Source organism: Strigops habroptila, chromosome 8, assembly GCF_004027225.2.
Source record: "Strigops habroptila isolate Jane chromosome 8, bStrHab1.2.pri, whole genome shotgun sequence".
Lineage (NCBI taxonomy): Eukaryota > Metazoa > Chordata > Aves > Psittaciformes > Psittacidae > Strigops > Strigops habroptila.
Window position 1 is genome coordinate 62,265,632 of NC_044284.2, and position 24,495 is coordinate 62,290,126.

Sequence of the window (24,495 nt, forward strand, 5' to 3'; positions counted from 1 at the left end):
TCATATGATTTCAAAACACAGAAGCACATACAAATTCTTTAGGAATTCTGCTGTCCATCAGAAACACTGCCTCAAAGTTGTATATGCCTTTATAAAGATAAAATATATTAACCTGTACTTCCCATGAAATATTTCTATCATGTCACATACAAAAATAGAGAGAAAAAATATTTTCATAAACACCTCAAAGAAAGTATATATTAAATTAAATTTACTAATGTTCATTTATTTTCAATGCAAAGATATTATATGCCTTATGAAAATACCTGTACATATGCAGTGTGTATAGCTGGCTCCATATGAATTAGTAAAAATGTCACTATACAGGGTGAGATACTTAATAAATTACACTCGACTCTGGGACCTACACAAAGAACTGAGATGAAATTGGTTAACTTCTGTCGTTTGACACATTAGTTGATCCCATGGGAACACACTCAGTGGGCGAGCAGTGAGTTCAGGCAGGTATGGTCAGAAATGGAAGAAGGTTGTGATGGGTGGCAGTAAAACACCTTTTGTTGCTGCTGATTTCATTATTTAAGGTTTTAATTCAATGACAGGCCCTTTAGTTCCATTCCCTGTGCCCCCCAGTCTTACCCTGTTCTGTGTTTTCTCGCTGGTCCAGCCGTGCTCGCCCCGGTCACTGTGTTGCTGTCAAGGAGGCTTTAACTTTTGTATGTTCCTTCAGTCGGGTAACGTGGCTCAGGGGGAGCAGGTTCAGTCCCGGGGGTGATGCTGGCCTGGCCTGGGGAAAGCTTCCCAACCCAAGCACACAGCTGGAAGACCCTTCGGGTCCACATCCCAGTGCTGTCCCAAGAGAGCATCCCGACAGCACAGAACTGCTGCTGGCTCAGGCGTCTGTCGTGTCTGTAACCAACAGCAAGATGGAGAAACGTGAGAAATGTAAGAAACGGGTTTTACCGGGATCCAGTTCCCACTGACCTGATGGCACTGGCCTGCACGGAGAGCCAGAGCATGCTTCAGGAGGGCCAGGCTCCCTCACACCTCTTCCACCTGGATTAGAAACTCAAGGCAGAGGAGTGTAGCTATAGCACGAGGGCATGGCCAGAACATTGCACTCTGCTGCTTGCAAGAGCCTCTAGAAGTTCTCACCCTTGCTGCCCTCCCATCAGGCACATGCTGACGGAGGTAATTCTGTTCAGATTAAACAGGGCGGTGACATGCAGCCCCTGTCTGCTGCACCCTGGCGTAACTGCACCCAGGGCAGCCCAGCTGCACGCTGGTGCAGTGCACGGAAGGACTGAGCAGCACGAGGTGCCATCAGCATTCCCAGCAGCCAGCGTGTCCCTGCCCTCGCTGGAGCGCACGCGTACCGGCAGCTCCTGTGCGGGCAGGTTGGTGTGCCAGGGGCTATGCCCAGCTCAGGGCAAACCGGCTAAACTGGGAGAAGGGAAACCTGCTGCGGGTGCTGGGACCTGGCAGTCACTTGGTGATGGGAGAGGGTGGTGGTTCTGTGACCACGTGCGCACATGGGAAAGGAGATGAAGCACCGCACACATAAAAAGTAAATCACAGATTAGTCAGTAAAAAGTTGCGCCAGGAACCAGCCCCTAATGCTGTTAGGAAGCACTGGATTTTGGGATTTGTTTTTTTCCCTTTTTTCTGACCCTACGGCAGCTGCTGAGGAGCAGAGCCCGGCAGGATGACCTGATCCCTGGGCTCACCTCTGCCACGGGAGCTCTTCAGCCATCATCTGGGAAGCGACACTTCTGCATTTGCACGTATGCTCCCTGTGCTGTTTGCATAGAATCACAAATCCCAGCCTGGTTTGTGTTGGAAGGGGCCTTAAAGCTCCTCCAGTTCCAACCCCCTGCCACGGGCAGGGACACCTTCCACTAGAGCAGGTTGCTCCAAGCCCCTGTGTCCAACCTGGTCTTGAATACTGCCAGGGATGGGGCAGCCACAGCTTCTCCCTCCTTCTCCTCAATCAACAGGAGTGATAAAGTTTACCTGTATAAATATTAATGAAACACAAATTCCAATCCCACCTCGTGTGAATCTGCCCTCATCCAAGCAAGTGCTCCAAGTGTCAGCACTGTCACTGCTGGCATTGTCAGACACCACCAGATGCCACTGAGCTACAGCCAATGCTTATCCTAAATTTTCCAGTTTGAAGAAGTGATTTTATGATATTTGGAACACAAGTTTAAATAATTAATACTTATCAGTAAATGAAAATCTTCATGATGCCACCAGCTGAAAGAGCTCACTGGATTCACAAGGGGTGGGGTTGGACTGTTACTTGCTCCATTTTTTCAGCTTTCAGGTTCCTGTCACATGGATGTGATTTCCTCCCGTGCCATCAGGTCGCACCGGCTCTGGCTGAGCCCATCCAAAATTTCTCTAACTCCCCTGACATTTCCAAGGCCAAAATTTCCATTCCTAAGTCCCCATCACCCTTTAAAAAAAATAAGGATTTACTCAACATCATGTTCAGGAAACCGTAGACACCTACGTAGCTTGTGGTTAATTATGTTGAACAGGAATTAGGTCCCTACAGGGATCTTTCTGCACCTACATCCCTCTGTGGGAGCTGCCTTTGGCTTTTCATGTGGAAAATCACTCTTGTGACTGTGCCCACACACACAGCCACATGTTGGTGCCAGTTTGTGCCCTGCTGTTTTCCCGCGCGCCGAGTTCATCACACCCAAAGCACGGTGGCATCGCCAGTCAGGCTGTGTGTGGGCCTGTGTTTCAGGACTGCCAAGTGCTTTCCAAAATGGATTATAATGAAATACAACGGAGCCAGGTTAGTGCAGTGGAATGTCATGTTCCAACCCCTAACTTGACCAACCCTCCCACCAGCTCATGAGAGGGGCTGGGGGACATGCTGGCTCTCAAACATACAGTAGTGAAGCTTTAACACCAACCCCACCGCCCCTAAATACCAAATATATTCTTTTTGGCATTATTTCTATTCAGATGGGCTGAAATGTTTAGCTAGCACTAGTATTGTGAGCAATTAACATTACTTCAATGGACTACTTAGGAGTTTTCCAATGGTCCTTCAAAATACACCCTGCACCTCTTGTCTTCCCTGGCAGGTCTCCTGTAACCTCCCAGACACGATCACCTGCAGCCTGGTTTGCAGGTCAGGTACCAGGTTATGTGTGTGCTTTGCATATAATGTTGATATTTTATGCTATTTTATTTACTAAATATGATTATATGGCAAGTGTGGAGGCAGTGACAGTCCCCCGGGGTGAATTCCACGTGTGGGTTCACTTCTGTGCGTGTGAATGGATTCAGACCCAGGCAAGCACGGCCACCAGAGGCAGATGCTTTCCCTGCTTTGTGCTTTTTAGATTTTTCCATGCAATAAACACTTATTTAACTAACGATCCTCAGGGAAGGGCTAGCTTAAAGAAGGAAGCCTGCAAGGTTATTCCCATATCCTCATTTTACAACAGGTTCCTCCCCATAACACACAATGGGGCCTCGTGCAGGGGCCCAAAGCCCAGCACAGACTGGCAGGAAAGTCTCAGCTTTTCTGCTGCCTTGTTGGAAGGCAGCTCCTAAGGGGAAAGAAGAAAGAAAAAAAAAGAGGGAAAGGAAAAAAAGCTGCTTCCAAAATGCTTATTTTGAGACAAAAGGGAAGCTGAGACCATGGGAAGCCCACAGGACTCTCCAGTCTTAATCATTTACCCATTTTCTCATTCCCAGCTTGCAGTTTTCACCTGGGTGTTGGTGAAGTGTCATATTTAGAAGCCAGTTGTTCATAATAGTGATCATTTAACATCTTCAAATCGGTTTTGATGTTTTCCAAGGTATTTTTTAGCACATCCATGTCTGTATCTGTGTTTCACGGCACTACGCCAGCTCCCGAGGACAGGCTCTGCCAGCCAGGGACACGGTGCCCGGCAGTGTCCTGGTGCAGGTACCTGGTGGAGGGAGGACAAAGCTAAGGTGCATGGGACAGCTGAGAGCAAAGCTGATGGCTGTGTTCCTGACCCTGGGCACACAGTGCACCCGGGACAGCAACCGGCCGTTCCAGGGACGCACTGGGGATGCTCAGCCCGGAAGTTTTTCCGGGGTGGTCTTTATCTGAGCAGGAATGTCAAGCCCTGAACACCTGAAAAGTGCAATCACTGATGTTACAGACCACCACTAATGTGCAGGAGCCAAAAATCCAACTGAAATTAGTATGAAATGTTCAGGAGATTGGTTTGCTGTTGCTAGTCAGCACTTGGAATGTAAAGTCTTTCCTTGGTTAAAGCTCTCTGGCTTGTAGTATAGCACTTAGTTACCTTGAGCAATTCAAAAGCGCTATTTATAGCTATGGGTGTATATATGTATATATCTGATGGAGATATATGCAACAGTAAATGCAAAGTCAGTGTTAAATGGAACCCCAGACGTTTCGGCCCGCTCAGGAGCAGGCTCTGCTCTCCAGAGGAGCAGGGTAAGTGCCTGGGCAAGGGGCTGTTGGGGATATTTATCGGGGGGACTGACCTCTAATGGAGCTGGGTCAGAGCCAGGCTCCTGCAGGCTGGGCTGACGTGGGGGGCTGTGTTCCACCGCAGTGCTCCCTGTCCCACCGCCGATGAGCCCTGTAAAGCAGAAGCAGGATTTGACATGAGTATCCATCTCTCCAGAGCCCCAAAGGCGTAGGTTGGGGCTGTGGGGGCTGAGGCTGGTGGATTCCATACTAGGGTTGCCAAAATCAAGCGTTCCCTGCAGTTGAGCTCCCTTCCACCTCCACATCCCGCCCCAGTGCTCCTCCCCGGTCTTCTGCCATCAAAACCTGAACTTTTAAGCAGGCGCACAAAGATAATACGATTCCATTTCCAGGCTTTATTTCCAGTGTGAGTGGAGTACATACAACGTGACGATACAACTTTCAGGCCAGTAGTTTGGATAGGATACGGCTTAACTGGTGGTTTGGTTTGGTCTTGGTTTGAACATGTTTGGTGATGGTGGGCACAAGCCACACGGCACCCAGAAGCCAGGCTGGGGTGCAGGCGGGTGGCAGCGGCAGGAAAAGCAAATGTCAGGAGCAGTTTCTATTAAAACCCTTAAAAAAGGATTAAAAAATAAAGGTTTTTGCCAGTCCTCTCCCCGGGCAGTTCCAGCGAGCAGGCTGGAAGCGAGTGCCACCATTGCATTGCATTCAGCATTCCCGCTGCCCAGCCCCAGCCCCGCGGCACTCGAGGGGTCCCCAGCGCCCCCCCAGGGCCCTGCGGCCGCTGGGCCGGTGCAGGCGGCTTCACCCCCCCGCAGAGCAGACGCTCCCATCGGTTCAGTTTTCTACTTGTGAGTACTGTAGCCAACAGCTTACTTTGTTAAAGATTTTACCATTTTATAAAAGACATGTTTAATTATGATGGAGATGGCTGTATTGTAATTAATATTTTGAGATAATTGTGATTTTGAGCTTAAATTATATACAGAAAATGGTCATTTTTGTATGTGTTCAAAGATTGCTATATTACAAATGACTAACTGTACTTTTCAGTTTAATTACAGTATTAATGTAAATAAGGCTGAATGAAGAAATATTTACTACTTTACTAACATAGATTGTGAATGTACTTAATGTTTTTTGCAGTATAAAGACTTACTGAACTTGAAAAGCTGCTTCATTTTATGTGCAAAAAGGTACTTCAGAACTCTATTTTAACTCTCTTGATCAGTGCAATCACTTCTCTGGTGGGTTAATTTGCACACGCCGGTTGTATCCGCCCCGTCCCCCTCCATGTATGACACCCCCCGTAAGGTGCATATTGTGTTTCGAATGCATTTTGCAGATGCTGCTGTACATAGAACAACTACAGGGACTAAACCAATGCTGTGCAGTGTATAGCAGAGCCATTTTTCGGCTTTGGTGTACCCAACTTTTTCAGTATTTAAAGAAGTGTTTTGAATAACATTAAAAAGTCTCTTTATTGTATAAATAATAAAAATGTCACCTTATTGTAATTAAGCTTGTCATCTTTCACTGCTGGAAGGGAGCTGAGTTCTCAGAGAAGGCTGTTGGGAGCGAGCTGGCTGGTGGTGACCCATCCCCTGGCAGCCCGGTGCCTTCACCCTCAGCCTCATCCACCAGCAAACCAAGCGGTGGCTGAGGGAGAGACTCTCTGTAATTACCAGAGCCTTGGAAACGGAGCAGCTCCCCTCGGTCAGCCATAGCTGTGGGTGAGAATCAGATATGGAGAGGGGGCGGCTGCACGTGTGTGAGGAGCAGCTCAGCGTTCACTGCTCTGTGGGTACAAATGCTGTAGGAGAGATGGGAGAACAAGAGCAGAGTGAGGGCGGGAAAGCAGCAGCAGTTTCAGCCCCCAAGTAACCACAGAGCAGCTCCTGGCTTGTTGGAGCTCAAACACACCATCATTCCTTCTGCTCTAGACACTACCGGGTATTTCTCACAGAAAACTCCTTCCTTCCACTCCCTGTCCAGCACCCCACAGCCCCTCTCCTTTCGGAGCAGGTCAGTACCTGCTGCAGGTCTCTATGCCCAGCTGTGCTGGCCTGGTCTGGTCCCTCTCCACCGGTCACGGTTGGTGCAGCCGTGCACAAGGTACATCAAGAGCCCCTCGCTCTCACTGAGAGGTGCTGCTAAACCTGAGGATGAGGTCACTGTATTTTATGTTAACTCTGAGCACATCCAAAACCTGGAAAGTTTAATGTTGAACCACGTTAAATTCTGCTGTTACAGAGACATTGGGTGGAGAAAGGAAAATGCTTCCATAACATGTATTTTTCAGTTATAAACACGTACCACAGACAGGATCTCCATTCCACATCAGCCCGGCAGCCTGCATACAGCTGAACAGAGAAGTGAGGTGTACTTCTGTTCCTGAAGCTTAGGAGGGACATCTTTTACTTGAACGCTTGTTCTTCATTGCACAAAAGTCAGCAGTTTGCAGTTAGAAGCACTAGTCATCCATAGGGACAGCATTAAACATAGTTTGCTGGCAGCAAAGGACAGGGCAGTACTGGGAACACAGAGGTGATGCTGCTCAAGTGCCAGCAGCAATGCAGGTACCTTGGCACCGACACCAGACATAGGGCAACACAGCCACGGGACAGGCGGCTGTTCCCCCTGGTGTGCTCAGCCTGAGAAACAAACCCCACTCAGCCCCCTACAACAGCCCCTCTGGTACCTGCTGCCACTTCCCATTCATCCGCCTGGAGCTGCCTCATGGAAAAGTGATGGATCTGCAAGCAGCCCTCCCTCTGCCATCACTAACATCCGTGATGTGTTACTACCACCACTAAAGGTATTGCTTTCAGGACATGGAAGTGCATTTAAACAGAAAATGAAAAGTCTATGAACCCTACCAGCTACACAACTTAATTACAGCATATGCTTGAATTAAACCAACCCAAACAGCCACCAGGGAATGTTTATTTTTCAGTGCAGCTACCACCATCAGCCACAGCCTGCTTATGTGCAGGTGTGACACACAGAGCCCACAGTGCACCTCACACGTAACCCTCACTGCACGGCTGCAGCAGAGTAGACTCACCACTGAGGCAGCAGTGGAGAGAGACTAAATACCTTGGGGAAGGTTATAAAACAGGCATACAAAAATCAAAGTGGTTACTTCTGGCTTTTGCTCAACTACTTTGATGTTGACAATTCTATTTAAAAATCAGCTTGATTGTAGAAAAAAACCATTGTCACATTACTGAAGGCAGCTCGCAGTGGCATCTGTATCACAAAAAGTGTAAACATGTGTTGTAGTACTTTAAAATGCACTCCTGAAACATGCAGCTCGAGGGGAAAACAGTTCATAGACGGTTCCTGCTACAAACGCTTCCTGGCACAGGCAGGGTAACAAGGAATTGATGGAGCAGGAGGCAGGCAGGAAAACCCCGTGGCATTTGGTCAGATAGGACAGTGCTGGGATGCCCCAGGCTGGCCAGGGCCCGTGCTGCTGGTGCATCAGGTGGGAATGCGGCTCCGCAGGTACTCCAGCACCGCGGCGGTTCCTTTGGCCAGGATGGCTGCCCGGGGCGTGCGGAAGGGATTGCCCTCCAGCAGGAGTGTCCTGGAACAACAGAGGGAAGCCCAGCTACTGCTTGTACCAACACAGTCACACACTGCACACGGATCTGAAACTTCTGAAATCCATAAGTAATTCCTCTTCTGTTCTACCAAAAGAATGTTAATTTCTGCGTCCCCCGTTCACACTAATCATGTCAGTCTCCCCTCTGGCAGATTAAAGCCATTCCCCTTGTCCTGTCCCTACAGGCCCTTGTCCAAAGCTCCTCTCCAGGTTTCCTGGAGCACCTTTAGGCACTGGAGCTGCTCTAAGGTCTCCCCTGACACTTTTTGGAAGTTCCTCCAGAAAGTGTCCTTAAAGGGAGAAACCCCAAGGACCAGGAATGTGTCTTTGACGAGACAGACTGCTTATACCTGTCATCTTTGAGGTGTATTATGCAGGGACATCCAGAGTCATGACTCTTCATAGTTATTCAGAGGATGCCACCCTGCCTCATTTATAGCAAGTTACACCCAGAGGTAAGGAGCCAACTGTACAAGCTGACAGACAGTGCAGCAGCCTTCTGCCTGGCTGGTCTGTAGGTCCACCACCAGTGTGTCTGTACGTAACCACCCTAGGCTCTACCACGAGCTTTACACAGACCAACACACTCTTTCCATTGTTATAAAAATCATGACACAACTCCCCCAATACTCTACACTACTGAATAAAGATGGAAGAAACTACACTGGTTTACAACTGGTAAGAGAGACCCTTTTTGTGCAGAGACCTACACAATAATACACTGCCAATACACTGCCAATTAGTGCCTTTTCCTCTGACAAAACACGCCCTGAAGAAACGGGTCAGAATCTGTTTCATAAACCATGTCACCACCTACAGCACACACCTCAGCGTTTCACAGTTTCCAAGCTCTGGTGGCACCTGAAGGAGGTCGTTATTCTGAAGGTCCAGTGTTCCCAGCTTGTCCATCTTCTGTAGCTGCAGAGGGTCTATGGCCCCAACTTGATTGTTAGCCAGCAGGATTGTCTCCAGTGCTGGGATGCGATAAAGGACGCTGGGAAATACTTTAAGCCTTCAAAAAGCAAAAGGAAGCAAACCAATGAAAGTCAGAAGTAGGGCATTAAAAATATTAGCAGCCTTTATAATCAGACAGCATTGAAGCTTTAGCTATTTAAGGAAATGGTTAAGCGTGCTCTGAAAGGAGAGAGCATCCATTATCTTACCTGGCACACAGGGAAAGAAGTCACCGAAACATGCGCAGTGGCAGCTCAGCACCTCTAACGGTGCCACAGGCCAACTGCGGTCACTGAGCAAGGCTGGTGTGTCCCACAGAACATGACCCAGGAGTGTAACACCACCAGGAGAACAGGGCCAGCTCCCTCCATCCTGCAGGGTAGGGGGTTCCAGCCCAGCCCAGCCCAGCCCGGGCAGCAGCAGGGAGAGCAGATGCTCTCCAGGGCACCACTCGCCTGCTTCCTGCAGCCCCTTCGCCTCCTATTCCTCCATCCCAGGGTCCTGCTGCACTCTGGCTGCCAGAGGGCAGTCCAGCTGGGGTCTGTGGCTGGATGCATTCATCACAAGATTCTTTAATCCCCTTTTTAACCAGCTCCAAAATTTCTATGGCAAAAAGTTCCAAAACTACACTACCCATTGTGTAAAGAAAGAGATTCACTGCATCGATTTTCAGCTCACAGCCAGCCTCCTCACTCTTACATCACAGGAAAATCATATTCAATTCAGCCCACTTATTTTAATTATTATATTAAAAAATATATAAATAGTTCTCACCTATTAAAAGAAAGATTTATTATTTGCAGTCTTGTCAGTGCCTCCATCTCCTCAGGTAGAGATGTCAAGAAATTATTTCTGTGTATCAAATGAAGACAAACAATAATCACTAACTTCTACAAAGTTTTAGTTAAGAATCCACTGAGACAGAATGTGTGTATCCATCAGTGCCAACATGCTGTCTTACACCAATTAATTGCTTCATAAAGGCGTTAAGACCATGCCCAAGTACAGATGCTTGCTAATGCAAGGCAGGTTTGCATTGTCATTCCTGTCAGTAGGAGATTCAAAGTCTGTCCTCTAAACATTTCCAAGTATTTCGAAGCATCTAACAGCTCCACAAACCTGCCTGGCAAGTCAGCTCTGGGGGTTCAGAGGGAAGCTGACGAAACTGCTCAGATCTGGGTGCCAAAGTGAAGCAGCAGGATAACTCTAAACCTCTTCAAAATTCATTTACCCTGGTATCCAATCGCTGTAGCAATTTCTGACTATGGTTACCATGGTGCTTCCCACAACAGGAAACCATTTGGAAGCTTCTTAAATACAAGGGGTTTGTAAGGACAAAGAAGGTCTGTCCTGAGTTTGACATAAAGAGCCATTCCAGGACAATAAAGATCACTCACTAAAAGATGCCCAGACTTAGACCTAAATTCTAAGACTTAGACTCATCATAGCAGAGATGCTCCAGTCCCTTTGTCTTGGTGGCCCCTCACTACTCTCTCCAGGCACAGGCAGGATACATTAAATCAGGCCAAAGCAAATACCTGTCTCTGCAACTGTGCTTTGTGAAACACCAAAGGTATCAAACGCCAGTGAGCTAACCCTGGTGTCTGAACAAACGCAGTGAGCGTTTTTCAGGAGTTAGAGAAGGTAAAACGACAGTAACTCTTGCAAACAAAGCACTTACAGCCAGCACAAGCTTTGTACCGTCACTGTCCTACTTCCCAGCTGCCCTCCAGGATTTCCTGGTGTGGGTTTCTTTTGTTGGGGTCGTGGGGGCTACTTTTAAATAGCAACTTAACATCTCTGAGAACCTTCCAATGACTGAAGCAAGACCTTTCATCACAGCGAGGCTCAGAGCTTGTCCACTTGGGTTGTGTGGTTTTCTTTAACCGATGCCTAAATCTAGGCCACTTGCTGCTTCCGAGCTGCCGGGCACCCAACTGCCGTGGAGACAGTTTGGGAAACGAAGAATTATTTCAGAACTGCTATAACAGATGGTGGTTTAAACAGGCATGAAAACGAGTTACCCAGAAAGGAAGTCCAACACACGTCACAAACCTGATATCCAAATGTGTCAATTTATGGAGCATGCAAAGCTCGGGGGAAACGGAGGAGATTTTGTTGAAGGCCAGGCTGACATCACAAACTGAGTCTTTCAGCTCCACAATCCTGAAACCCAATATGAATATGTTTTTATTACGTAAGCTCAGCTTTGCATTCTGTTGTCTAAGACATTGAAAAAACCCCTGATGTATTCTGCAACTCAAGGACACTCTGTGCTTCCTGATATTTCAGAAGCAATTTTGAGTGAAGACAATGGGAACCTCACCTGTGAAGGCTGCCTGTCCTGGAGTCTTCACTCGATGTGAAGACAGAGCTCATCTGAAGTTATCAGGAGGGTAAATTTTCTCTTTCTTACTGATTAGGGGTGTAAATTTTATTTCAAAAACCTACTCACTTTAATGCAGTTGAGAGGTACTGCAGAAGCCATGGCACAGTGACCATCACTGCCATCTCCTGCCCTTAAGTGTTTCAACCCATGTTCTTCAGCAGTCAAACAGAAAGAGATGGTTCTTTTAGAAGCATAGAATGGTTTGGGTTGGAAGGGACCTTAGAAAACATCTAGGTCTTTCTGTTCCACTCTTCTGCCATTACAAATCCCAGGAAACACAGCATTTGCTGCTGCTTGTAAAAGGGTATTATATTCAGATGCTTTGGTGTCAAATATTTAACAGCTCCAAAAGTTAGCTGCTGAATCCCTGTAACAATCTCTGCTTTAGCTCTAAACCCAAGAGATAATTAAATGAGAAAATACTCATCTCTCCCACCTGGATGCCACTGAATTCTCTGGCACCCAGCAGCTGCACACCCACACCTACCCCAGTGAACACAACAGCCTCCAGCACAGGGAAAGGTGTGGGAGGCACAAGCATCACCTCACTAAATTGATTCTAGAAATTGTACTGAAAAAAGAGTTTTAACTATGAGAAAGAGATCACACCTCTTCAAGTTCTATGTGCTGAAGGTTAAATGTGCAGCACACTTGTGTCCAAGAATGGAAATCAGTTCAACCTACAAATGTGTTGCTAGCCTTAAAAAACAGCTTTCATGATTTTCTTGGGCTACCAGAGATGAAGTAACCTTCCTCCACACACAAAAATGCTATTTATTCCCATTTGTGCCAAGAGAAAGCTTTTCCTTGACTGTGATGACATAACAAGTGCAATAACATCAAATGCTGCATGATGGGACACAAAACCTAACAAGAAGAAAGGCACAGAAACTGCTCAGGCTTCCTTAAAAACAACTATGCTTCCTGAAGAAACCGAATTTAACTAGAACCCCAGGTACAGTGCAGTTATTGTCCAGTCTGACCAATCAAACCCCACTTGCAGCACTGTGTGCAGTTCTGGTGCCCTCAAGGTAAGGACATGAAGCTGTTGGAGCAAGGCCAGAGGAGACCAGATGTATGATCAGAGGCTGAAGCACCTCTCATATGAAGACAGCCTGAGAACATTGGGGCTGTTCAGCCTGGAGAAGACAATCTGCGTGGAGACCTCAGAGCAGCTTCCAGTGTCTGAAGGGGGCTACAAGGATGCTGGGGAGGGACTCTTCATCAGGGACTGTAGCCATGGGACAAGGGATGATGGGTTCAAACTGAAACAGGGGAGATTAAACATTAGGCAGAAGCTCTTCCCTGTGAGGGTGCTTCCCTGCAGGGTGCCCAGAGAAGCTGTGGCTGCCCCATCCCTGGCAGTGTTCAAGGCCAGGTTGGACACAGGGGCTTGGAGCAACCTGCTCTAGTGGAAGGTGTCCCTGCCCGTGGCAGGGGTCGGAACTGGAGAAGCTTTAAGGTCCCCTCTAACCCAAACTGTTCTATGGTTCTATGATAATGAAGTGGTGAATCCACATAGATTACCTTCACATGGGAAAAAGACTGCTTTGTAGAGAAAACAATCCCCCAGTGTGGTTAAGCACCAGCACTTCATCATTGTGAGAAGTCACATCCACCCCTCATTCACCTCAACAACACTTAGCAAAGCAAGGTGAAAACCAACATGCAATGAAAGCACCACTGAGTAGAACCAAGCTTCTTTTTACTGCCATCTTCACGTTCATCAGTGACCCACCAGCACACTACTTGCACTAGAACCCTGAGTGTATTATTCAGCATCACAATTATACTTTTGTTTGTGTGCCTGTGTGTACACAAACAAATGCATAGCACAAAGTGTAAATATACTTGATGAGGAATACCACAGGATGCTAAGGAACAAAAGTAGGACAGAAAGTCACAGAGAGAGAATGACCTTCACAACAGTACCTTGGAGGAACTTCACTCAGCTGGTTTTTGCTGAAGTTGACTGTGGTGACAGGATTGCTTCTGACTGCATTGAACATCTCATCAGGAATCACAGCTGCCTGTTTCTCACTGAACAATGGAAAGCATGCAGCTGAGTAACACAAACAAGTCAATTTTTTTCCTATTTATTAGACAGATATTTTCATCTTTTAGAAGATGAGTAGTAGAATAGATATATAAATATCTACAATTTCAAATTCTTGAAGAGCTGTTAATCAGAAAGCTACTAATCACTGTGCCATGTTATGTGGCATCTGGGTGACAATATCATTTCACACTGGTGCGCTGATCTGTTACCACACTTAAGAAAAGTCAGTAAGAGCTGAGTTATGTCCCTACCTCAACAAACCTGTGGATGCTGCATGTTGGGCCAGAAAGCATGGCAAGATTGGCATGAAACAGGTTTCCACCTCTCAGCTCAGGAAACACCCCCGGCACAGTGACAAGTAACTACTCACTGTGGGGCTCCTAACGTTTGTGGTGACCAAAGCCGCCCTGGCCCTTTCACCAGTGAGGTCCCTGCCACGTCCCAACGCTCAGCAGCACTTTGCATTTCACCCAGCAGTTCTCAGCAAACAGGGTTTTCTTCCCTCTTCCCAACCTAACAACTAACGTTGTTAGTTACATTTAAGAACTAACTGGAGAAACTCACCTACTACAACGTGTTCTGGGACTTAATGGAAATTGCTAAGGAAGTTTAAAAGGTACTAAAAGCACCTGAAAGTAGGCAGTGTTTCAGTGATTTAAAATCAGTATTACTGTGGAATATCTGAAAATACAAAGAAATAATTAAAACTCTGCAGTTCAAACCTGTCCATTCCTGAGCACATAAATTGAAGTGAAAATTGCACAAATGCAGCAGGATTTGCAGACAGGCTGGTATGTATTGTAAGGACTAAAAAAAAGGCAAAAGTGTTCTTACAACCTTAGAAATAGGCAGTATTTCAACACACATACCTGTATTCCAATAATTTCAGTGTGGTTATGGCGTGCATGTTAATCCTGGACTCACTTGGAAGGGTCATGGCTGTCACAGGAGGCTCCTCATTTGAGCTGGTTACATCATCTACAGGTAACAAACATGTACAGTCACACAGACTGCAGGCTGCAGGCAGATGTGGTGCCCCAGACAGAGAGGTTTCATGTCCCTAGTCACCTGCCACCATCCCTTTTAATTCTTCTTCTGTATTCCTGCTCAATTGGATATTATCTGATTCAGAGTATTCCAAGTATTTTCTAGTAAAGGTTCTCTGTAGTCTCAGGTTTCTGTTTTGTTTGGGTTTGTTGGGTTTTTAGGGGGGTGGGAAGGAGAGGGGTTGATGGGAATTTTAAAAGATAGGTCAGGAAGCAATGGAGATGTTACACTAGCTAAGAGCTTGTGTAGGCAGCTGCCTCCGTGGGGGAAGGAGCTAGAAACAAACAGGGAATTTGGGCTAGAAATGATGATCTAGATCACCTGTCTCCAGAACAGCAAATTTGACCACAACAAACAATTGTGCCTAACCACAACTAGTTGTCCTTTCACTAGGGAAGGCCAAAAGGGTCAAACCCAAGCTTTTTGCCCGTTTAAGCCTCTACAGAAACAGCACTGCTACTGTTTTAGCTCCAACTTAGATGCCACAGCACGTAGAATAAACTCATACGTGTTGCTGTCGAGCAGGACACCAGCTAATTTTATTACCCACAATTACATTATCTACTGTACTTCACCAGATAAGCTTCTGAGCAGGTACTGTGGCATTCAATTAATTTTTGTCAAGTTAATATGTCACATTTGCATGGAACCTGATGTTGTGAAGCAATTTTACATGCTGCAGTAGCCTAACTAATACTGCCATCCTCTGGCACAGGGAGAGAAAACCCACTACACCAAAGGGAAAATTCCCACATACCATTTTCAATAAAGGTTGCTTGCATGAATTATCAAGGCTCCTTCTAAATTAAGAGGTTAAGCATATTTTGACATCTAAGTGCAGCATAATCACTTCTACATGATATTTAACATGGCCCATGAACTCAGTCGTTTTGCCTTATGTAAACTTCCCATCATGTTCAGAGAAGAAATAAGAGAAGCTACTGGAATTCCTCATGTAAAATGCATAAAGGAACCAGGGGAAAAATATTGAAGATTATTTTTCTAAATGACACTCCTCAATAAGGAACGTCTTAATGCCAGTCAGTATTATCTAATAGAATAAGAAAAAGGAACAGCACCGAAATGTAAGAGCAATCTGTTGAGTAAAGAAAACTCAAGGTAACTGCAGGGTAACCAGAGGATTAAACAGCTGGATTTAAACAGCCCCCCTCAGTAGGTTCTAATTCGTTTTCATTTCTTAGACAGATTCTCTTTAAAATGTAATGCAACAGAGCAACATACCTTGGATTTTGCTTCTCAGGTATTTCAGAAGCTCCTGGGTGCCTTTCTTCAAAAGAAATAAGTAAAGTCAGTAAGCCTTTGCCAGGCAGTCTGTTCTGACAGTGTAGGAATGACAATTCCAGTCACACACGTGGAGCCCACAGCACTGGTGACTAAAACCCACCTAATGCTTCCCACAGAAAACCCCTCTTCACAGCAGCTTTGAACTTGCTTATTTACAAGTTTGGTTCTGTACTCCAGCCTGACCTCAGGCTCCACAGTTTTAGCGCTGTATCTGAAGCAGATAGTCAGTTCCAAGAGCAAGGAAAAACATGCAAAAGAACTTAATCTTCCCTTTAAAAAGCTCTAGCATAATTGTGCTTTGGAGCAGACGTGTAAAACTTGCCAGGGAAGCTGACTGTTCAGTGCTCTGGTAACTTTTTATGTCCAAAATGATAAATGGTGGGAAAACACTACAGCTGACATCATTTGCACGGATTTTTAACAGCTCAGTCCTCCCAAGGTTTGACTTTCAATCCTCCCGTAACACCTTCTACTGGTCAAACACAGTTACTGTGCTTGCTGCACAAGCTACAGTAATCAAGCATAATCTCATCTAGCCCATTTGGTTTAGGACAAAGCTAGGTTTTCCTTATGATTTTACATGCTTTAAACATGTAGTCTGAACTGCTGAATATGAATTAACATGTCTCATTCTAGCTGACATCTGTATTACACACAGTAAGAGACTGGTTGATCTGAATGGAGAGGGGATAAAGAAAATGTGGAAGCTGGGAAGGAAGGAACTCTCACCTGGAACCTGGTGAGATGACAGAAACAGAAGACGAAAGACTGAGAAAGAGAGGCCTGAGGAGACTGGGAGTGACTGCAGGCACGTGCTGAGCAAGTCAACAGAAGCCAATATAGAAGAACCAGGAAACTTTTAATGAAAAGGTGAAGGTCAAAGGGGAAGCTGAGTAACAGTCACATGGCTTGCATGGAGAGAAGAGCAGGTAAGACAGAGCTCAAGGGCCAAGCGATGGTATGTTATGCAAAAAGGAGGACAAGGATTTAACAGAAACTGACTGGAAATTCACCAAGAAACAAGAATGAGTTTGGAACTAGACTGAGAGGCCTGAGAAATAGGGAAAGATGAGATGGAGCAGAGACAGACAACAGAAGAATCAGTGCCTGCCAGACTGTACTTCCCTCCAGGCCCTGTCAATCCATAATCTCAGCATTTCCCTGCTTCTAAGAAGTGCCTGGGGAACCCTATAAACTTTAGCAATTACTCCTCTAAATCAAGTGTAAAAAATCTGGATAACCATATAAAATTGCAGTTAGATGAATTTACAGTGTTGGTAATGGATCAAGACAGTGTAAGTATAAAATACTGTGATGGAATCCTTGTACCTCTCGTTGCTACAAATCTGAAACACACACAAGAAGTTACGCAAATCTGTGCTCCTACATTTGAAAGACAGCAAACCCTCAGAAGCCAGGGAATACCAGAAGTCAAGCAACCAGGAAATCTAACTCCTTTGCAGGTACATTTTAAGCTAACTTTGAACTCTAGAATCATGTATGACTTCCTCCACTGAAGCCCTGCTCATTAATTTAGTGCATACAGTGCTCAGTTAATCAGAGACACGTTTTCTCTCTTTTGACAGATACTACAAAATTCCCTTACAACAGTCTTCAGTGTTGCTTATTTTTAGAGAATCCCAGAGCTTCGTAAGCTTTTACTTTATAACACTGGCAAAACCACAGAAACATATATACCACCTACGACAAGAGGGGCTTGCTGGGGCAAAAAATAAGAGGGAATTCTACAGCAGCACCAGTGCCCATGCTCCAGCCTCCCTCCTGCCCTACGTACTTGTTTCCTCAGGCACAACTCACACCTTCACTCTGCTGGTTACCTACACAAAGAACACAGGTCTGAGGTGCAGGTTATCCTAACCGAAAGGTAGTACATCAGATTATCATTGCCCAAAACGCATCTGCTGCCAAATGTGCTCTGGAAATTGAATCCTAGAGCCTTAAATCAGGCAAGCGGGAGACGAAAACCAGAAATCCACACTCCTCTAGGAAAAGCCTGATGTATAGTACTCACACAGCATTGCAAGGAACTGTGACTGCAACAGGATTAGGCAGCAGACAGCTGCATTATCCTTCTTTTTCCCAGACATCCATTGCTTCATTTGCAATATATATCACAACTTCTGTAGCAAATCTGAAACAGGTCCTATAGTGCAACAACCTCCTTTATTCCATCAGACTCCAGTGGAAAGAGCACCCAAATCATAATACACACAGACAGGAGGTGGATTAAAGCTGCAAAGGCTACTTGAAATCTGGATGTATTCTGATTGTTTCTTATGTTCTGGCTACACAATCTGGACAACAAACGTATGCAACACCACCAAGTTTTATAAGCTGCCTATAGCGCTTACTTGCAAAAGGTCTCTCCGAATGGTCCTCAAAGGATTTCCCTCTAATGCCAGGAATTTCAACTGGGGAAGGTTCCCCAGTGTATAAGGCAACCTGCAAATGGAAACAACTCATTTCAGAGCAGCCCCAGAACAATCTCTTAAGAATTTGGCAATGCTTTGTCAGATAGCCTGGTATTCTGAAGCTCAGGCTCACATAAAGAGATACAGAACATGCAATTAATAAATGACACAACATAGAAAGGGTTCCTTCATTTTATGATCGAGTCCTTTTTTAATTACATGTCACAAAGTGCAATGCAGCAGCTACAGAATGAGCTGTCATCAGACGTCATTAGCTGTGCCTCATCACAGCCACGATGCAGTTTTTAATATTACCTACTGATATCATTGTTGGAGAGGTCAAGTCGCTCGAGCTTCTGAAGCAGAGCGATTTCATCAGGAACTGATTTTATCTTGTTGTCTCTGAGTTCCAGCACAGAGAGGGAAATGAGATACTTCAGATTCTCTGCATTTAATATTTCAATCTGATTTTCACCAGCATGCAGTTCCTATGGAAACAAAGATCATTCACAATCATGGTACTCTACCAAAACTACTTTATAACTTACTGATCTCATAAATTATGACATATTGGCAAAAATACGCAGTGATGTGGAGAAAATATAGATCTCAATTCCCCTTCATCTGCATATGAAATATCAAAGTCTCCAAAGACCCAGAGACACGAGTCTGAACTGAGCTTTTTGACACCACCATGGAACCCTCAGCTTTGAGTTCCATTTCCAAGCTAGGAATAAATTTGCTCCACCTTCAAGAACTTGTCAATGACTTTATTCAGGAAGTTTCTTGATTTCCAAGTTATAGGAAGTTGAGAGGGAAGAGCTCTCCCTCTCCCTATTGCAAATGTAATTGGAAATAATTTTGTTACAAACTGCGGAAAGAGCTTGGGATTTTAACTGCTGAGTTCAGAGTTATGCACAACTAAAGCATGTGCACTCTTTGATGGATGTGGGCATTGGGAACAACGCAGTGGTACAGGCATTCACTTGGCCCAATCATTTTGCATCATTAATTGAGCAACCAACTTCCCATGTTCTGAAACAGGCAGTTTTCAATTTTAAACATACTGGGAATTAAGGCTGCAAAATATCTGGAAGATCTGATTATGCTAAAAGGAAAAATAAAAAGTATACTTTCTCTGCAGTTACAAAGAAAAAAATGATAATGAACAAAGTAAATTTATCTAGAAAATGTTCCTAGAGATTAAAGATAGCTGTAGCAGGGCAACACTAGATCTGGTTTTCAGTCATTCCTCTTTTAAACATTTCTTTTCTTTTCCAAATCTGGAGAGTACTGCTGCAAATTTGTCTCCCACATGACCTTAAGTTTGACCGATACAGACCATAACAGTAACTGCAGATAGGGGTGTATTAAACAGAGTTCTAACAGCAACTTTTGATCACAGCACTTCACAAGAATGTGTGTTTAAATTAAGTCATTATTTTAAAAGTTTAGAGAAAATACCCTATTTTCTGTACCAAAACCATCATACCAACCATTTCAGACCTCACCTTCAGTAACTTGCAGGAGGGAAATTCTGGTAAGGAACGCAGTTTGTTCTTTCTCAGATAAAGTTGTTCCAAAGATGCCATAGTTGCTAGTTTAGAAGGCACTGTTTCCAGGTAGTTTTTAGTACAATCCAGTTGTCTCAAGCCTACAGAAGGAAGTGTGCAGCGACAAACAGAAAGTAAGAGAATATAAAAATTGCTTTGTATGGAAGCACAAATATCCTGGGGTTTAAAATAAGCATAAGAACATTTTGTCAAACAAATTTGGAAGATATCAAGTCAGTCAGCATCAATGCTTCTGAAAAGAAGGCATCTGCTTTTCACTTACTCTTCACAGAACACTCTGGAATGCTTTCAGTGACACTGCCAGATACTCTTGTCAAGAAAGAGTCTAAGCATTGCAGACCATCTCAGAAAGAGCTGCAAGTCATTTCTACAGCACTTATAAAAGCTGCTCCTGTAGAGCTGCCTCAGCTATTAAAACCTGCATTTATATCAACCACTACTCAGCTTGATATTTAACACTCACATGTTACAAGTCGACTTTGTCACTCTCTAATTTATGTTTTTTCCTCTCCAGTAATTTTAACTATCTCTCGTTTATGCTTTATTTTCCACTCAAACTATGCAATGAAGGAAAAAAACAGTCAGATTGCTTATTGCAGCTGTAAGGCTAATAACCTCTAAGCAGAACTATGTTAATCCTTACGCTTTACACCTTTCTGATCATTCCACATCCCACTTATCAAGAAATACGAACCATAAGAGGACTCAAGTTTGATATACAGTAGCTGTAGCTGACTTTTTTAAATCATTCTGAACTAATACTCTTGAGAATACAGTAACTTTTTAAGCATATATTTGTTTAATCCTGAATGATATGCACCACAACTACATAACTGGTGGATGGCATTTAATAACCTGAGGAAATCGATTTACTTTTCATGGCACTGAGGTCTGCAGGCAGGCTCTGGAGCTGGTTACAAGCCAGATTGAGTCGCACCAAGTTAATGAGCAGAGCAAAACTTGTCGGAATGTCTGTGAGATGGTTGTTGGACACATCCTGAAGATTAAAAAAAGAGAGAGAGAAAGAGGTTAGAAACAGAGATGTTTAAAATATCCCACGAGTACAACTACTGCAAAGTTAATTACTGGCAGAACATTAAAATGAGATGGCTGACATCTCAGGATCAGCCTGGTAGGAATGTGAATAGAAGAAACAAGTCTCCCATGACTGAGGGATCACAAAGGATTTGATTTTTCTTACAGTATTTGGCAAACCAAGAGCAAAACTTGGTTTTAAACAAAGAAACAACCCACCATGTACTAACTGAAACTGACAACCTAGTTAGGCCCTTACAACATTCACAAAGTTCTGTCATCTTAGATACAGAGGGTCTTAATCAGCAGTTGCAAAACATGGGTAACTCAGCCCTTCTGCACAAATAATCATTTTTCAAAGAGTTATAACTTACTAATTCCTCTAAACTGACAAGTTGGCCAAATCCATCTGGCAAGAGACTCAGCTCGTTGTGGTGAAGAAGGAGGCTCTTCAAATGTGACAGCTGCAGCAGCTCTTCTGGGATACTTTTCAGTTTGTTGTGGCTAAACACAAAGGGAAAAACCAATAACTGAGTAGTTTTAAGGAGGTAACTGCACACAGAACACTCCTGTTACCCGATGCCACCCACCACTGCTATCAGCAGGGGGATCTCAGGCACACACAGCCTGTTGAAACACAAACTCTTCAGAGCCTAGAGCACACCCAGCACTGGGAATTCCATGCTGGCACAGACTAACTATCAATTCCATCCAGAGGGAGACAGTCTTCTGTGACCCATTCCCACACTGCACCCTGCACATGTGCTCAGGATACCATCACCTGGAAGAAAAAACCTGTCTCCTACAACTGTCACAGCCCTCTACAATGGATTAGCTTCCTGGGATAAATTTACTCTGTTTATTTGCTCAAGAATCCCTTTTATCCTTATCTGAATTTACTATATCCCAGCAGGATCTTTGTTTATGTAGTTCACATGCACGGAGATAGCATATCCTCCTTCTCCCTGTGCACTAGTTTACAAAACTACTCCAGTAAACAGAAATGATGAACTTTCCAGCATGAACGAGAACAATTATTTACAATGTATATTTTTCATGACAAAAAGTATATTTATACTCAAAACTGCCAGAAAGAAGCAAATAAATGTAGATACTGCTTTTGTGTGATTATTCGAAGTATCAGTTTTCACCTTCCAAGCGAGACCATGACTTTGAATATCAGTGAAAATAACTTTAACAAACCTAAGGTTATCGGTTTTGATCCAAAACTTTCCATTCTTAATATACTAATATTCTCTTGTTAAAAATCTGAAAAGTATCTGAAAGTAAACTTGATATCCTGCAATCTCTTCTTCACCCTGTCAAAATCACTGTGGTATTTCTCAGGTTCCAGTTTTGTAACGTGTGATTTACCTGACATCAAGTTTCTGAAGATTCTCTAGCTGTCCTAAAGCAGAAGGCAGTGACGTCAGTTGATTATCATGCACCTGGAAAAGAAAGTTTTGAGCACACAGTTAGTAATTTGTACCGCGTAGGTTTCCTTTCCCTACTCCCGAAACAAATCAAGCTAAACACAGAGTAATTTTGTACACAGTAACAGCTACGTACATGCCTCAAAGCAAGTACCAACAGCAGCACTGCAACTGCCAAGTTGCAAAATTCTACTTAATTAAACACTAAGAGAGTAGATACGATCTTTCTACAGAACAGCACCCACTATAAGCGTATAAACTGACACGAGTGATCTGTAACAACCCTTTCTGTATCCTGAGAATACACCAGTGCCACTTCTACACATCCACTGCTGTGCTGCAGGGAAATGGAAAACAAAGATCTAAGGCTCTGTTTTTCCCCCTCCTACGGGGAGAGCACAGTCCTACTGTAATGGGATCACTGTACTTACATCCAGAACAGTGAGCGCAGGCAGAAGTTTGACGTCCTCTGAAAGACACTGCAGTTTGTTTGAGGCCAGTATCAGCTTGGTCAGATCTGTTTGTTCCCACCACCGATCCGCAGCACCGAAAGAGAGATTCTGATGAGCTTCTTCTGGAGTATCCAAATTTATCCGCCACACATGCTGAGGCACTACATAGACAAACACACCTGTGTCAACCAAAATCTTTAGGTGCTTACTCTCAAATTTCCACCATCATAATGCTTTTCATACACACATATAAGCAACTGTGTTTCTACAGACATTTTTCCAGAGCTGACAATAACAAGGTGATGGAAATCTGCCAGCAACAGCCAAAAGTAAGTTGATCTGCAGATGGCAGGAACCATTCATTGCTGTTGCTCCCTCTTTTATCTTTCCTGTCCTGCCCGGCTGGCACTGCCAAGCGTTAACCCCAGGCACAGGAGGCACTCCAAGCCCGCGGGGTCGCCCAACACGCACAGCTGCTGATCCCACAGCTACGGCTTTCGGGAACGCCGGGGGCCCGGCCCAAGCGCAGCCGCTCTCGCCCGGGCTCCCACCCCTGCGGGGAGCAGGCCCCGGACCCCCGGCAGCACCGCCGCCTCCAGTGAGGAAGCAGCCCCGGCTGGGCGCGACTGAGATACGGGACAGAGGGCTAGAACCGCCCGCTACAGGGAGAGCAAGGAGCGGTTCCCGCCACACGGCGCTCACCCGCCCCAGGCGGCGGCGGCCGCGGCGGGCTCCCCGCGGGGCTGGGGCCGGCTGCCCGCGCTCACCCTCACTGAGGCTCCGGCTCGACAGGTTCAGCTGCCCGCTCTTCCGAGCCGCCCGGATCAGCCCCTGCGGCACGGCGGGGCCCGGCTCTGCCGCCTCCCGCCTGAACCCGGCGCGGGGGTCCGCAGCCCCCACTCTCCGCGCCGCCGCCATCCCTCACTGGGGCCGGGCCGGCACCGCCCCAACGCCGCCGAGCAGGCGGGGCCTGGCGGGGGCCCTCGGGCGGGGCCGCGGCTCCGCCAGCCGCCCCGTGGAGCGCTGTCCCGGCCCCGGGCGCCGCCATTTCCCGCCGGCGGCGCGGGGTGCGGGCGCGGCGCTGAAATGGTGCCGGAGAGGGAGCGGGGCCGGCCGGCGAGCGCTCAGCCCGCCCCGTCCCATCCCGCGGGGCACCCGGGCTCGGGGCGGCCGCTCCCCCGAACCCCGCAGCCGGGCTGTCCCCTCGTGCGAGACCAGCGCCGCCATTTCCACACCGGGCTGGCCTCAGCGCTGCCCGGCGGGGTTTCCATCCTGCCCATCGACACGGAGTTCTGCCCCTAGCTCCCTCCAACAAGTGGGAGGACAAAGAAGTCCCGTCCCCTCAACAGCAGTGATATATTGTACATGTGCTGCTGGTATAGTTAATGTACAGATTAGGATCTTGAACACGGGTCAGATTGACCTTCATTAACAATACGGAGTTCATGAGTAAAGCCAGGACTTGGTTCTGTTTAAAAGATCAAAGGAGAACATGCAGGACGGATTGTACCAAGAATGAGTTACCTGACAGCTTGGCAAAGAGACTATATTTGATGAACCAGCTTGGCAATGAAACTGACTTTTAAGGTGTCTTGAAGTGAACTGTCTTCATTATAATACTAAAAATCACACCCACAGGTCAAAAAAGACCCCGGCGCAGGTGAAGGCTCCTCCTCTGAGCTTGTGTAGTGATTAGAAGGAATGGCACTTTCATATCAACTCACATTTTTTCCTTTCTCCTCTAGTCCACAGTTTGCAAAATGAATAGAAATATTAGACTGA

The 24,495-nt window shown here is 45.7% G+C and overlaps 1 protein-coding gene across 1 annotated transcript; it reads right to left on the bottom strand.

Moving 5' to 3' along the window:
- Window positions 1-170: 170 nt before the first annotated feature.
- Window positions 171-24,394, bottom strand: LRRC40 (leucine rich repeat containing 40). Its single transcript, XM_030494095.1, has 17 exons — window positions 23,481-24,394; window positions 22,693-22,874; window positions 22,203-22,276; window positions 21,203-21,332; window positions 20,667-20,790; window positions 19,731-19,873; window positions 18,535-18,707; window positions 18,160-18,250; window positions 15,725-15,770; window positions 14,305-14,413; window positions 13,309-13,416; window positions 11,043-11,153; window positions 9,762-9,839; window positions 8,860-9,045; window positions 5,931-8,015; window positions 4,474-4,571; window positions 171-867 (listed from the first exon to the last, which is right to left on the bottom strand). Exons 1-15 carry the CDS (start codon window positions 23,629-23,631, stop codon window positions 7,910-7,912), a joined length of 1,812 nt encoding a protein of 603 aa, XP_030349955.1. The 5' UTR covers window positions 23,632-24,394; the 3' UTR covers window positions 171-867; window positions 4,474-4,571; window positions 5,931-7,909.
- Window positions 24,395-24,495: the final 101 nt, after the last annotated feature.